At 28.9% G+C, this 16,049-nt stretch overlaps 2 protein-coding genes across 4 annotated transcripts; one reads left to right on the top strand and one right to left on the bottom strand.

Annotated features, from left to right (window-relative positions):
• Nucleotides 1–417: 417 nt before the first annotated feature.
• On the bottom strand, nt 418–6,091 carry LOC126841825 (N-alpha-acetyltransferase 25, NatB auxiliary subunit). The gene is made up of 15 exons (XM_050578496.1): nt 5,873–6,091; nt 5,703–5,788; nt 5,511–5,649; nt 5,252–5,445; nt 5,047–5,184; nt 4,619–4,773; nt 3,342–3,598; nt 3,096–3,265; nt 2,623–2,786; nt 2,393–2,565; nt 2,150–2,319; nt 1,905–2,072; nt 1,152–1,844; nt 951–1,082; nt 418–867 (listed from the first exon to the last, which is right to left on the bottom strand). Exons 1-15 carry the CDS (start codon nt 5,940–5,942, stop codon nt 517–519), a joined length of 3,060 nt encoding a protein of 1,019 aa, XP_050434453.1. The 5' UTR covers nt 5,943–6,091; the 3' UTR covers nt 418–516.
• Nucleotides 6,092–6,173: 82 nt separating this feature from the next.
• LOC126841826 (PHD finger protein 12) lies at nt 6,174–15,417 on the top strand. Of its 3 annotated transcripts, XM_050578499.1 has the most exons (12): nt 6,175–6,443; nt 6,526–6,721; nt 8,992–9,167; nt 9,238–9,301; nt 10,050–10,320; nt 10,382–10,593; nt 10,699–10,842; nt 11,508–11,566; nt 12,073–12,125; nt 12,830–13,006; nt 13,556–13,638; nt 13,840–15,417. In XM_050578499.1, exons 2-12 carry the CDS (start codon nt 6,674–6,676, stop codon nt 15,241–15,243), a joined length of 2,691 nt encoding a protein of 896 aa, XP_050434456.1. In that variant the 5' UTR covers nt 6,175–6,443; nt 6,526–6,673; the 3' UTR covers nt 15,244–15,417. The 3 variants fall into 3 exon arrangements, with proteins under 3 accessions (XP_050434457.1, XP_050434456.1, XP_050434454.1); XM_050578500.1 differs by having other exon boundaries at nt 6,174–6,721; nt 10,705–10,842; XM_050578497.1 differs by having other exon boundaries at nt 6,175–6,721.
• The last annotated feature ends 632 nt before the right edge of the window (nt 15,418–16,049 follow it).

The following is a 16,049-nucleotide window of genomic DNA, read 5'->3' as shown; positions in this document are numbered from 1 at the left end:
AAAACTCTAAGTGCTATAAGAAATTATAAATTAGCTAAAATAATAATACAATTAAAATTTTAAAAGTGAAGTTAGACATGTTATGTGAAAGTAAATTTTGAGATGACAATTTCCAATAATATTTAGAATTTTTTAAGTATCTAAATTAAAAAAATTCTTGTTGAAATACTGACAACTAGTTATAAATATTAACAAGTATACTATATTATGCAATGTTAATTAATAAAATAACTCTTTGAAATAATTTTGTTTAACTTCATAATTTTAAATATATTATTAAGTGTAATAATAATTATTTATAGCCAAAAGTTCTTACTAAAATACTGTAACTTAAAATTTGGAATACACTGTCCAAAAAAATTATTAAATGTAATATCAGGTTTAACAATAGGATATCTTTTAAACAAGTCACCTATTTAAGAGTGTACATCTTAAATAGTTAAATAATCTCTAATTTGGTATATATATAATTGTTTTTATATTTTACATAATTTACAAAATAACAGCAATTTATTTTCAACATACCATAATTTTATTAATAAATACCTGTTTTTTATTTAATGTCTTTAACATTTCATCTAAAGCGCCACTATAACTGTCACTAATTTTCTTATCAATAGTGGCAACTAATTGTCGCCATCTATCTGCTGTAATTTGCCTCATTTTTATTGCTTCTCGTTCTTCATCCGTATCATAGCTCACCGTATCAGGATCATTCTTCTTTAACATTAACTCAGCGGCGTTGCCACAACCCAATCTCTCCCATGTTTCTTCTACATTTTTTACAATAGAAATTAATTGACTAGTACTATTTTGTACAGTTTTAACAATGTTTCCAATAGTCTCTGATTTGTCTTTTGACACAGCCTAAAAAAAAAGTTATAAAATATATTATTGTTGACTTCTTATGGCATGACTACACTAGAATACTGATTACAATAACAATTTACCTCATTTTGAACTATAGTAGATTGATTTTTTCGTTTGGCTTTGATTTTTTTTTGATCTGTAACTACCCTGTTTTGCATACCTTTTGTTAGAAGTATTACCAATGATGTAAGTACACATGAAATATTAATTAACTAAAAAATAAAACATTTATTTAACTAATGGACAGAACTATTAGATACTGACTACAATTTATAACTCACTTCAACCATAACCGAAAGTACTTCTAAAACTTCTTTTCTGCCTTCTAATTTTATATCGGGGTCTAGTTCATTTAGTGTTTTAGCAGTAACACACTGACAACAACCTATTGCCTTTTCAAATTCATTATTTAAACTGACAGTATCAGTTTTCAATTTGTTCACCCATTCAGAGTCCGAAGAGTTAATATTTTTCACCGTCATACCGATTGTTCGAACTAGCTCTATAAAACTAATGGCTATGGTCATTGTGATTTTACATCTTTCATAACAAAATAACTTGGAATCAAAAAAGCTTCCAAAAACGTTTTTAGGAACAGAAATAGGAGGATCTTTTTCCAATTTAGCTATTAACAGTTTTAATTTTTCTAAATGCAAATCTAATTGTTCGAGATGCTCTGACTTGTGTGCATTATTATTTAAACTAAGACCATTTAATTCGGTAGGATTAATATGAAAGTCTTTTGTTTCGTATTCTTTAATTGCATTAGCACAGTGATAAAAACAACTTAATATAGTAGAGCGAATTTCAAGGAGACACAAATCGTGCGCAAAGATTTGCATAGAATGGTCAGCTGTCAAACATCGAGTAGGCGGGTTGTAATTAATTAGAACTGAATAATCTCTGTTGTTTATCATTTTCTCAAGATGAGATTTTGTTGAAATTTCGGTAACATCGTGCATCTTTAAAACGATCTATTTAATCACAAAAGCAAATTAATAAATCAATTAATAGGCGATTAATTGTTATAATACCTCTAAATAATCTTCCGTGCTATCAATATCGTTTAATGAAACAAAATAGTTTTCTATGACACTCATAGAATTATGAACTGAATACTTGAGTTTTTCCCGAAATTCCACAAATTCAATAATTTTTATAAAGGAACCATACTTGTATGAAATGGTTAAATGGTCGGCTACCTATAATGAACAATTAACAAAAATAAAATGTCATCCAATTGTTTCATCAGTTAACTAATTTTGCTGTTTTTTCTTACCTCACGATAATTATGTGAGAAAAACTTGACTGTTGTTGAATACAATTTTGACGCATTTTGAAAACGGCCTTCACTGAAAACTTGAAATGTATGCAGATATCCTAGAGAATCCAATTGAGTGTTTTTGATTTCCAAATTTACATAAGCTGTATTTGATGCATCGGCAGCTCCTAAAATAAGATTTGATTAATTCATACATTATGTAGGTTCGACAAACATTTAAACCTTAAATATTTTACTTACCTAACATGTGGTAAAATTTTAATAACAATAGTTTGATATGAAAATTTGAGGGACTTAATGAATACGCATACTCAAGTACAACCGTTGCTTCTCTTATATATGTAAGTCTATTATTTTCTACCCAAATATCATACATGATGTGTGCCATCATGATAACAAATGTATCATTAGCCCTAAAATGTGTAAATAATGATCAGTTTGTATAGTCTAAATAATTAATAGAAACTTACATTATTTCTGATGATCGTTTACTGGTATTAAATATTTCACATCTATGGTAACATCTAAGTAAAAGATCAGCAAGGTTTAGTTTCTGCTCGGTGTTTAGCTGGTCGTGCATACCAGCATAACGAGCTAATTGAAGTTTTGTCAAGTAATGTTCCATTTGAGGTTTCTATAAAAAAATAAAATGGTTGAATAGATTTAAAATTAAAAAAAAATTGGGACTCATAATATTAAATTGATTTAATTTGAAAAAGAGTCTTATTTGTGTTTTATTATAACTATAGATCAAATGGATAGGCAACGCTAATGTAACAACCGGCAACATTATTTTAATAGCATTTCTAGATTACACTGTGTTAAGACTATTATAAAAACCTAAAAGAGCGGCATCAAATCTATACACAGACGTTGTCCATCCATTCTACAACATTTAATCTATGGTGTTACAAATTGTATAACTATGATTTAAAGTTCTTACGGTTTTGGGAAAGTCTCCGTCTTTCAAATCTACAATTTCGTCGAGATCTTTCATAAAAGAAATGAGCATTTCACCTTGTAATAGTGACACATATGGCCTCAGATCATTAAAACAACATGGTTTTTGTCCAAATATTTTGAAATACTCGGTTAGCAATTTAATTGGGCAGCCTGTAATCAGATTTACGCAATCATTAGTCTTACAATAAGACACAATTAATAAATAAAAATAGATTGGCTATTATACCCAAATATTTTTCAGCATCATTCTTTAATCTTGAAAATAGTTCAAGATGAGCAAGATAAACTCCTCTTTTAGGATAATTTTGAGCAGAATTCAGCTTTTGTAGTTCTTTAAGAAATGACAAAGCATCTTCAATAGATGAGTCATATTTGACAGCAGACTTTTCATTTCCTCCATCGCCGTTAGTATATTTATCTTTCATTTCAATTATTTTGAACAGAGAGTCAAAGTACTTAGTATAGTAAAACCACGAATCTATGCTGTAGATTTTTATTAATTAAAACTACATCAAAAAAAAGTTTTTTTTAAGTTGTAAAGAAATACAAATATTTAAGTAAATATAGATTTTTTTTTTTTTGGGCCAAATCTAGAAGCCTAACCTAACTGAAATCTATTGCAATAGATACAAGTGATAAATAGTACAAGTGTTCGTTTCCATGTTATTGAATTGAACGTCCAAGTGTCTCGTTTATTTACTTAAAAGATAAACCCGCCAAAAAATGTAGCAAACAAAATTAAGTAAATGTTTTTTTCATTTACCTAGTAACTAACAATTTAAGAGCACGCCGTACCACACATTTATTAAGGAATAAAGTATATGCAAAATTTAACAAAGCTTAAATTACAGCTTGAACTGTAGGACATTTTTATTAAAACAGTAATGAGGGTACTATATTAGTCGATTTTTTTTTTGTCACACTATCATAGTCAATTCTATAGAAAAAATTACATTTTTTCCTATCGAAACTGCTTTGAGCGGGACAAACTTATGAGGACAGTATTCACAGTAGATTTACCAAATTTTCCTAATACATAGAAAATAACTCTATCTGTGTTGTAGCCCTTTTATTATTGATATCAATACTTGCTAATTTTTAAAAAAATAATCTTAACAAATGAATAATATGGAATGTGTTCAAGTTATCTGAAAAATAAAACTATATATGACACAGATAAATTTATTTTCTGTGTGCTTTATAATCTTTCATGAGTACAACCCAAGTAACCTTGTTCCCTGCACAAGATTGACCGCCAAAATACCGGTAGTGTGATATACTCTTAAAGTGAGGTCTTATTATCATAGTAGTCCTACTACAATTAAAAATTTAATATTATCTTTATGTTGATACTTAAAATGTAGGAATTTTGTTGCCATATTTAGTTGATCATTTGAAAATATTTAATTTGATAGTAAAAATATCAAGTCTTTTCATTCAATTAAAATTTAATAACGCAACACCATAGTAATATCGAAACAAAAATATGTAAACAAAACTTACTCATCTAAAATTAAACTCTTTAGGTAAGAATTAGCTTCGGTGTACATTTCCAATTCAAAGTAAATATCTATTTTTTTACGATTCAAACCCACAGTACGATTTAATTTTTCTCCCAATGGTCCATTGAGAATATCTAAGCTTTCTTTGTATTTTTTCTGAAAATTTATTTTTTTTAACTTAGGTTACAAACATTAGCTAAATAGAAGGGGGGGGGGGGGCTAAGAAGTTCAAACTCGTTCAGGTTTTAAAAAAAACTACAGCAACCAATCAGGTACAGTTTCCCGAATAAGGTTTAACATTTTTAATGCAACTCTGAGAGAGTTTTCAGAAGTTTTAAAAGGTCTGACTGAACTTCCTTAGCACCCCCTCTAGATGCGCCAATGATTTCAAATTATATTTAGTGAAAAAATATTAAAAAACTCATTTACTTGCATATCTAATATCATCAAATAAAGTTGAATTTCTTGTTCAGCATTAACTTTATTATCATTTATATGTTTTTGTACCATACGTTCAGCTAATGGTAATGTTATTCTTTTCGATATTTCATCATTAGCTTGATATGCCTTGTAATATAAAATAAACAAATTATGGTATTAATAAAATACAATGCTATAATTTCTGAACTCTTACTTGCATTACGATACTCATAATAGCCCAAAAATAATAAGGGTTATTTGGTTTAACTTTGTGCAACGCTAATGCTGTCTGTTGTTGTTTTTTATAGTCACAAATTCGAACGTACGACATGAACAGACTAGATAGCAATTCTTCATTAACAGGATCTTGAAGTAACGCATCCTCATATACTTCACACACCAACTGAGCTGCAGAAATTTACAAGAAGTTATGAATGTGATCAAATGGTAACACAAAGTGATAAGTAGTTTACGTTGTTTCAACTCTCTATAACATGCTGTTAATGCTAATAAAGTAGATTCGTCAGATGGTTTGAAACCCCGTACATCTTCAAGAAGCGTTTCTGCTTCTTGATTTCTGCCCAGACGTACTAATGTCAAACATTTTAGTGCCTGAAATCATGAATCATTTAAATAACAACATTGTTAGAATATTTTATACATACTTTTGAACAATTTTGAGTTGGCACTTTTTTTAAGAGCTTATCGAGCTCGTGCAATGCTTTTTTGTAGTTACCATTATCGATCCACTCTATAAAATAATAATTAAATATATTTAAAAATATGTAAATTACTTGAAAACAATATATTCAAACGTTATAATACTATAATGTACCATAAATCGGTCGCAATCGACGTTCTGCCATAGAGTTGTCATTTCTAGCGAGCCTGCCTCTAGATGCCATTTGAATTCGTTTTTTCCGGTTATGTTTTTTAAAATTAATACTAACTAACTATTTACTAAAGTATACTTATTTCAACGTCGAAAAAAAAAATTAAAACGCCGAAATTTTTACTAATTTAGTGATTGAGAATCACATTTGCGGTGTTTATAACCACAAAAAACAACTAGCTACCAGTGTGGTAAGAGCAGATAAAATAAAAGTCAAAATGTTTTTCAAAACAATGTCGTAAAATACGTAGATAAAAGATAGGTAAACAAAAATACAAAATTATGTTTGTTTCTCGGAGCAATCAATCTGAAAAATTTCATCCGAATTTCTGATGAAAAAAATTTTGAAAGTTGTTGTTCGTAGGTATTGGTAATTACCGCGCTGTTCGCCTAAATCGTTTATTATCCGCAGAAGAGGTCGATCGTTTACGTGATGAATATGTTAGTGCACCGCGACTAATGCTGTTCACCCAGTTATGCCAATGAAGTAAATAGATTTATGATGAGAACTTTGGTATGTTACTTGCTTCAAATTTCCGTAAGATGTGCTCGCCTAAGTCTACATGATCTGCCTTGAGTATCAATTTGTTAAATAGGCGTACCGTGTAACATCACATTTAGAGCATATCTGTTAGTAATTTTAAATCCTGGAGAATTCCTATATCACCGTAAAAGTTCTGTCAATGTTAATGCAATCCACTCTTGGTTGTACACAAACTAACGGTAATCTCTAAAGCGTATATAATGGCTTACAAGAGACCGGTTTCGCCTCGTCCTATTGAACTAATGAAGGTAAGCGACATAACATTATAAGAATTACAATAGTATCGTGGCGTAGCTAAGCGGGTGCAGCTGCTCCAGGGCGCATTCTAATTTAGGGCATTTTTCTATGATTTACTGTACACATTAACTAACATGTAATATATGGTGCAAAAAAAATGTCTTGCACCTGGGCGCTTTAGTCTCTAGTTACGCCACTGATTGCTTATAAATTTATCTGCCATCGTTCTATTTAGCTTAAGAGATTATATTATTATTTTAGAATAATATGATATACTGCAATATAAGAAATCGAATACAAGGAACAATTCTAGTTTAGCTAACTTTCGATATTTTTGAATTTTTTTCTTCTTCAAAATGTGTGTTTTTGCATGCTTAATTCAAATCTGTAATCAGAAATTGTCGGACTCGTGTAGTTCAAAAGTTACAGCTATTTGAAGTTACAATATATCGTTGCGCATGGCACCGCGTGGCGCGGTGCGGCGAGCGCAGACCTGTCGATGCGCGGCGACGCGAATCGCAGTTCGTTTTTTTCTTAATTTTTTTAACTTTTCAACATTTTAATTTGACTTTACTTTAAACCTGTTACCTCCTCCTAGACTGTAGCCTGCAAACCTAGGATGTTTTTAGTTTAGCGGAGCGAAGCGACGGCGCCGAGCGAGCGAGTGCCAAAATACTCGGTGACCTGCCGTACGATAATAGATCGCAATATAAGGTGTAAGCCCCCATCCCAAGTAGCTTTTAACTACTTAACTAACTACTAAAAAATTAAGAAAAAAACACGAACTACGATTTGCGTCGTCGCGCATCGATAGGTCTGCGCTCGCCGCACCGCGCCACGCGGTGCCATGCGCAACAATATATTGTAACTTCAAATAGCTGTAACTTTTGAACTACACGAGTCCGACAATTTCTGATTACAGATTTGAATTAAGCATGCAAAAACACACATTTTGAAGAAAAAAAAAATTCAAAAATATCGAAAGTTAGCTAAACTAGAATTATGCCAAATACAAATGTAATTAAAACTCTTTTCGGATTAGTAATAAAAAAAAAACAGAAAACTAGTCATTAAAAAAAAAAAATCAACAATTGGCATACTGCTGTTAAATACAAATGCTCAAATGCTACAAATACCGGCATGTTTTTGTGTCTCGCATTATTATAGTTAAAATAATATGGTATTAATGGTTATATAGCAAGTTTTGGTTTTGTAGATAATGGTTTTTTTTAGCTTTATAATGTAAGGAGTGTTTCTATATTGACATGTATATGATGACAAGAGGAATAAAAATAGAATATTTACTTATAAACACTATTATAATTAGGTATAATATTATGCATCAATGAACTAATAAAATTACGTAGTTTATCCACCAAAAAGTAGTTGCAGAACAGGACGTGTATAACAGAGCCGAATTATTGAGATAGTACTGTAATTAGGAATGTTGATGTATTTTTTTTCTTGAAGGGGATTGAAAACTGTTTATTTTTAAGGGGTAATATTTAGGCGTATATTATTAACATGCGGGTAGCTCGAAAATGTGCTATAAGTAAATAAATATTAATTTGTGTGATTTCCCTTTGCACCGCCTATTGCAAGCTTATATTTTACGTACATGTATATATATATATATGTATATATCAATCGTATTTTTTTATATCATTCTGCTAAGTAAAACTCCTGTTTTTGTTAAACAGTACTCGTAAATTTTATTGTAAATTAAGAAACTGCGAATGGATTTCTCAGCATCTTTTCTAAGGAATGACTTTCCTACTTATTTTTGTAGATAAATTTGTATTATTTTTATAATTTAATGCCCACAAGTTTTAAACCTATAAGGAAAAAAAAAAAAGTGATTTCCAAAAAAAGTTTCTGAAGAATTAAAATTTCTTATTCCATTATTATATTGATTACCAATCAGTAGTTTTTTTTTATCAGAAAATATGATAATTTTCAATCGCCATAATATATTATATCAATTTTATTAACACAATTGTCTTTAACTTCTATATTTTTTTTACTAGTGGTCTTAAACCTAATCTATGGAATTAGTAGTGGGTTTGAAAGTTAGGCCAAAAGTATGAAAATGAAATAGTGAAATGAGTTGGTAAAATAGATTTGTCGAGAGGTATTTCAAGATGTTGATCAAGTTTTAAAAGTAAATACTTTATAGAATGAATGAGTTATATAGAATGAATGAAAAAGTGATAGGAGATTTAAATATATTAAAAGAAATTATGTTAAAATATGTTATGATTATAATGTATTTATTTTTTAGGATATTATGAAATTGATAGCTGAACCAATTTCAGTGAACAAGAAAAAATATGTTGAAGACACTTATTTTCGTCAACCTGGTAAAGAGCATAATCATGACTTTTGTGATGCTTGTCGTGAAGGTGGTGATATTGTCTGCTGTGATAGATGTCCAAGATCCTACCATATTAGTTGCCAGTAAGTGAAAAATTAAAAATTGCAAAATTATAACAAACAAAACATTGATTAATTTTATTTTATATTTCAGCATTCCACCTTTAGATAAACTACCTGATGGTGAATGGCTGTGTAGAAGGTGTTCAAAGAAGAATGTAAGTTATATTGTGTTTTTTCCAATTCAAACAATACATAATATGCGAGCTAGACATATGAAATAATTTAAACATGTTGAGAAAGAAGTGTGGAGGAATTGTAATTGAAGTTTTGAGCATAATACCATAGTAAAATGTCTATCAAGTAAATTGTTTAAGATTCAAACTTGGTACTTGTTAGGTTCTTTGAAACTCGCATACAGTGAAACAGACATGGTCTTTCCTTTTTGGAAAGGGGAGATGATATTCAATTATGCATTGACACCTCTAACTCAAAAATGCTACCAATCGATATTGTAAAAAATGTTTAAAACTATTTAACATATAATTTCGGGAGGTTTTAAATCATTATTCCCAAAAATAAAAGCTGATACATCTGAAAGTAATAAAAATTAATATTTAAAAACCTATGAATTTGTTTAGGGAGTAATTTAAGTTGAAAGAACTCGGATAATAATAATACAATTCTAATAAATGCCTTATTATCAAAATAAATAATAAATGAAATACATAAATTAGGTGAAAATTCTTTTTTATAACTTAAACTTCTTTTAAATCAATCATTTAATATTTTAAATATTGCACTTTTATTCTTAACATGAATATGTTTTATGACTCATATTCATGATTCAAATGTTTCTTCTTGAAGATTTTATTTCGTTTTTATAACATATTGAATTGAACGATTATTTTTTATTATAATTGAGTTTTTACGTTTAAAAGATACTAATTATTGATAATTTTACAGGGTGAGCCGATGTGTGAAGTTCCTATTAATAATGTTGATAAGACTGAAAATGACGATACTGGGTGCCCTTACGATTATGTGGCCAAAGATAAATTTGAAGTCGACATGTTGCCAAGTGTTGTTCATCAAATAATTGGAAAAAGTGATTCTTCCAAATGCATTATATTCACAGATATTAAATCAGTAATGAAGCGTAAATTTGATTCTCAGACTCCACGTTTCTTACCAAAGTTGAAGTCTGTTTATAAAATGCCTTTAGTGCGAAAATATAGTAAGTAATCGTGAGATATTTTTTAAAAATTATTTTAAAATGTGACATGTTTTATTTTAAGATGGTAAACCTACTGCGCGAAGGCAGTTAGACAAATTAAAGCTTCTCCGCAAAGATGATAAATGTTGGTTGTGTAATAGAGGTGTACTTGGAGGCCGATTAGTACAATGTGATTTTTGTAATCATCTTTATCATCTCGACTGTTTAGACCCACCTATTCGTGATTGGGACCATAGTATGAAATGGTTATGTCCAGAACACGACAAATTCTATGTAAGATATTATTTTTTAAATGTAAAATTTTAGTTTGTACAATTGTTTATACTACATAAAATGTTATTAGGTTTAGATTTAAATTTATTAAACTATTTTTCCCAGGAACAGGTTTATCCGAAAATTTTTAAAGGTGATCGATTGTATTCAGATCGCATAACCTTAAAAAGATTACGATGTCAAATACCTAGCCAAACTGTAAATACATTAATTAGTATACCTAATCATATTGATGCCATGTATAAAAAGGTAATTATACTTTTAAAGACTAACCCAATAGCAGTAGGGAAGACTTATGTCTTTTTGTGTGTATTACAAATTTGATAGGAATTTTTATCTAATATATAAGAAGGGCACAGGGTATTTGTTCATTTATGACAATTTTTCAGGAGACAACAAAGTTAATTTACCCGTACAACCCTTATATATCAACCGGTTTTAAAGCGCTAAACTTCTCTATTGCCAAATGGATTTCAATATAGTAGTCTCAATGTATTATTGAATGGTACCATTATCTCAAAATTGAAAAAAAAACAAATACCCTTCTTCCTCTGTGCACTTCATATATAAATGTATTGTTTTAATAACTAAGTACAATATTACATAATCTACTATCAACTTTTAAATTATATGTTAGTTTTTGGTAAATATATCCCTCGTATTTGATATGGACTACTGAAATTAAAAAACACAAACATTTGAATCATTGAAACATTATTCTATAATAATAAGAACAATGTTTTTTGTTTAAATGAAAAATATTAACTAATCAATAATTTTATTTTCAATTATTGTTTTACTGTTTTTACAAGTGGTGTTCTGTATTATGCTCATGGCCTAAAACAATTATTTTGGCTAAATATTATATTTTACTATAAATATAGAACTTAATTATAATCAATTTTTTTGTTTAGAGTGATGAAGATGACATTCCAACAACACCATCTAAAGGTGCTTCCTTAGAAATTTTATGGTAATTTTTAATTATAATTATGTTCAAGTTAAAAAAAATAAAACTGCTCATACTTCAAATACTAAAATAATTGTGCTTGGATAAATACTATTAATTATAAAAAAATGTTGTGATATTACTTATTTAGCATTATGCTTATTTACTAAAAAATATATATCAACTGGTTTGGTTTTCAGTGTAGGAATTATTTTTAGGATAAGCAATTTAAATTAAAGTAAAATCAGCAGTTATTAAGTTGTAAAATGGACCAAATACACGTAACCGGCTAGGAAATAAAAAGAGGCTCCATAGGGTTTCTATGATTTAAGATTTTATGCCAGTATGTGACACATTATGTAGACATTCACCTTATGAAATGTATTAATTATGTTAGTTTTTGGAGTATGAGAAGTTTTGAGTTTCAATTAATACTAGAGATTAGAAACATTTATTTTTCTCCTACTTGCTTTTTCTGAAATTGTATTTTTATGTATATTGTATAATCATGAACACAATTTTGTTTTTAGTGATATTGCAACGTTTGAATTGAAATCAATGATTCCTGATAATTTGATCGATAGTAAGTAGTTATCATGTGTTCATTATTGTTTTTTATTATTTACATTAAACATGGGCACATTTCTGAGAAAGTTAACTTTCTCTAGTAATTTTTTTTTCGAGTCAGGGTAGCTATAAAATATACTGGAGCCCCATCAGACATCCTAAGACATAATAATGAGAAAAGATCATATTATGGGGGACATCACAGGTGTACAAGAATTATTTTAATTAAAAGTGATAAAATCACTTTGAAAGAAATGCTTTGCTACAGATTCTGTAATGGTAGAAATACAAATATCGATAAAAGCGTTGTACCCAATGACAATCATGTGCTTAAAAATATTTTTTTTAGTATTTATAGGGGGTACGAATAGTGTTAATCATCTGTAATAATTTATTACCATAGGTACTACCTTACATAGTAATTATCCATATAATGACAATATTTACAAATACCTGTTGACTGACACATAGCGACCTAAAAATTTACTAAGGTCAGTGTAATTTTTCTCTTTTTGGGGGTTTTCTGATATATCTAGGATATATTTCTGGGATAACTGATCTAAAGAGTTCCTACAGAAAGAAATTGGTTTAGTGTTTTAAAAGATACTGTTGGTCCTCAAAAAAAAAAAAAAAACATTGTAAAAACAATACCTTTTTCTCAGCTACGCATCAAAGCTGAGAATGTAATAATATTTGTTGTATACATTATTATTTTTCCAGATGCTGATTTAAAAGTTTCAAATGATATTGCTCTACAGTTCCTAGCACTTCAAAGTCTTTACCAATTGCAAGAAAGCCATTTATCGTTACCAACAAAACCTCTCGCTTATCTTTCCTGTTTAACATCACCCAACACGACTACTTGTATTCAAAAAATTGCATTTACCATAGGAGCTTGTAAGTACTAGTATAAATATTATTGTCTATTACAAAATTTATTTTGAATTTGTTCAGAGGCTGCCTAAGTATCAATCAGTCCAAAAAGAATTGAAAAATATACCACACCTTTTTTCATATACATTAACTCAATTAATATCCCCATAAGTATTGAGCAAAACTTACAAGCTTATAGTATTATTATTATTTGAATCGCTTACTACAGAAAGGGGACAAGTCCACTTTTTCTAAGTTTTCAAGAAACACAAAAAACTAAATAATACATACATACATAATATACAACTTTGAAAATTCCGAGCGCTATTTTTAGTTGTTTGGATGGTCAGATTTGTCTCTTTTCTGCAATAAACGATGCGTTTACGTGTGCTTAGTTCAAATTGGTAATAAAATCAAAATTGATAAAAACGGACTTGTCCCCTTTCTGTAGTTGCGATTCATTTAGTATTGGGTTCAAAAGATATATTTCCTAAACTCCCCTCAGCCTCTGGGTTTGTTTGTTCAACTATGTGATACTGTAGTAACTAATTGATTGTTTATACTAATCTTTAGCCCCCGACTGTGATCTCTGCTTACTTGGTTATGGAAATTGTGAAAATGTTTCTGATCTTCATGCTACAATTATATTTGATGAGGTACTTGTAAGATATATACATTTTTTAGTTAAATCAATTTATTTTGTAACTAATTACTAAATGGTAATATAAAAACTTAAATAAAATCACTTGAACTTAGAAAAATTTGAATTTTAAAACTAAATTATTAAAAAAAAAATAGAATTAAATTTTTTTATCTTATTATTGCTTAATTTTTATATTAAACAATTTTTTTTTTAGAATATTGGAGCTTTTAGCGTAACAAATCATAGCAAATATGGTATTATAGTGAATAACGTTTCATATTTTGGCAACCACCAACCTATAGATCTGACAATCAGAGATTTGAACAAAATTAATTTTCAAATTAAGAAACATATAAATAAACGGCGAAAAATTGTTCGAAGTCAACGTATGTTTAGCTTTAGTCAAACTAATAAAGAAAAGTTGTTAATAAAATATACAAGCAATAAGCGGGACCCCAAGCTTGATTACCGTTCTCTAACAAAGTATTATAGAAAAATGTTAAGTAGCACTAAATATACTTATTCAGATGTTGAGTGCTCGTGTTCAAAAAGGCTGATTCCTAAAGATGGATATCCAGGTTTAGCGTTTTTATCTAGTGGCTCAACAATGTTGATTGGCTGTATAAATTTTACTTTTACTCACGATCAATATGTTAGATCGGTTTCCATCAAACATATGAATACTGATGAGCCATTCATAAAAAGAGAAAAAACAATAGAAAATGAAATTTATTCTAAAACCAATGAAAAAGAGAACTCTGTTACTAGCAATAGAAGCCAAGGTGATGACAGAATTGAAGATGAAGTAGTTGTTACCAACAGTAAATGTTTTTCTCAAAATGAGAGTATCGTAAACTCTAACAATAGTAATAAAGAAAATCAACTAGAAGTTTTTATCAATGGAGATTGTTCATCTAAAAATAAAAATATCAAAAACACCTGTAAAACTAATAGAAAAGATGAAAATAAACACGAGGTCGTTACCAATGGTGATTGCTCACCTGAAAATGAGACTATTGTGAACACTCCTACCGAACAAAATTATATTAAACTAGATAATTCTGTAAATGATTCCATAGTTAATGGTTTATCAATTAGTTACAAAAACAATACATCAATTGAAGATGTAAATAAGTCCAACTCGTTTGATGATACTGAATCGACTAAATGGTTAAATACAAATGGAGTTTCGAACAAAATGCAATCTTGTTCTGCCAGTGATTTAATACAAGAGGTAGAAGTTGATGCTAACTACGAGTGTTTTAATGAAACGTACAACAATGAACATAATATACAGGAAGAAATTGTGTATGAGATGGATTACCTAGAACCAAGCCACAGCAGAGTTGAATATGTTAGTGAAGCTGATGCTCAAAACTGGATCATTGAAGAAATATTGGAAGAAGAAGACAATATGAATATTAGTAGTAGCAGTGAAATTGTCAACGAGTCGAATTCATTTGATGATCAGCTCTCGGGTAGTAAGGTATCAAACAATTCTTCAATAGAATACTCCGTATCTGGATGTAATTATAAAGAGTATAAGACTGAAAATGTGTATTATCATGCGTCTAGTCCGTGCGATGAAACTATTGTCATATCAGATGATGATGAATGATGATTAAGATTAAAAAACCAAAGATAATTTTTTGTTATTGATTTATTAAGTTTTGTTGAAGTTATTTTGTTTAAAATGCCAGTATTATATATTTTTTTAATGTCAATTAATTTTTTTGTCATTTATTATTTTTGTAAATGCTGATAAAACAGTCATTATTGTTAAACTATTTTCATCTCCAATTAAAAAAAAATAATCATATTTATAGTATGTTTGATGTGTAAATAAATAATTTTATCGCAAATCAATAGATACTTAAAAAAAATTTTTTTTTTTTTAATAAACATTTATTATTATACAAAGTATATTAGTTTTGATTAGTTTAAAAAGAAAACGATTTGTTTTTTAAACAAGGACCACTTGAGTGAAATTTATTTAGCATAATCAAAGATTGGTGTAAGTTGAAGTACGGTGAAGGACAAAGGTAACAAAATGCTGGTAAACTTAAGCAATTAAAAAAATTAGCAATGCCTATGTGGTATAAATAGTCCCCATCCAACGTTAGGTAATAAAGAAATTTAACAATTGTTATTGCAGTATGCATTTTAAAGAAGATTGAATTTAAAAGCTCCCTTTATTCCAAATAAGTTATTGAATGAACTTTGGGGTGAAATTTTTATTAAATGGTTTTATTCACATCTAACGTAAATATTCAAGTAATACAAAATGTAGAATGTTTCGTCCCAAGATGTACGTACGTTCCTGGCAAGGTCAATGGCCTGTGGCAAATACTATTCTATTTTTGTATAATTGTTTTTAATATCTATTATCTATGACTATATTATCAAAGTTCTCTTAACAGCACG

The sequence above is a fragment of the Adelges cooleyi genome, unplaced genomic scaffold (genome assembly GCF_023614345.1).
Source record: "Adelges cooleyi isolate 19-005CV unplaced genomic scaffold, UGA_ACOO_1.1 ACOO_flye_CR_arks_rails_tigmint_CR_PRNA_41, whole genome shotgun sequence".
Classification (NCBI taxonomy): Eukaryota; Metazoa; Arthropoda; class Insecta; order Hemiptera; family Adelgidae; genus Adelges; species Adelges cooleyi.
The sequence above is the reverse complement of the archived record's forward strand: the minus strand, read 5'-3'. Positions and strand labels throughout refer to the sequence as shown.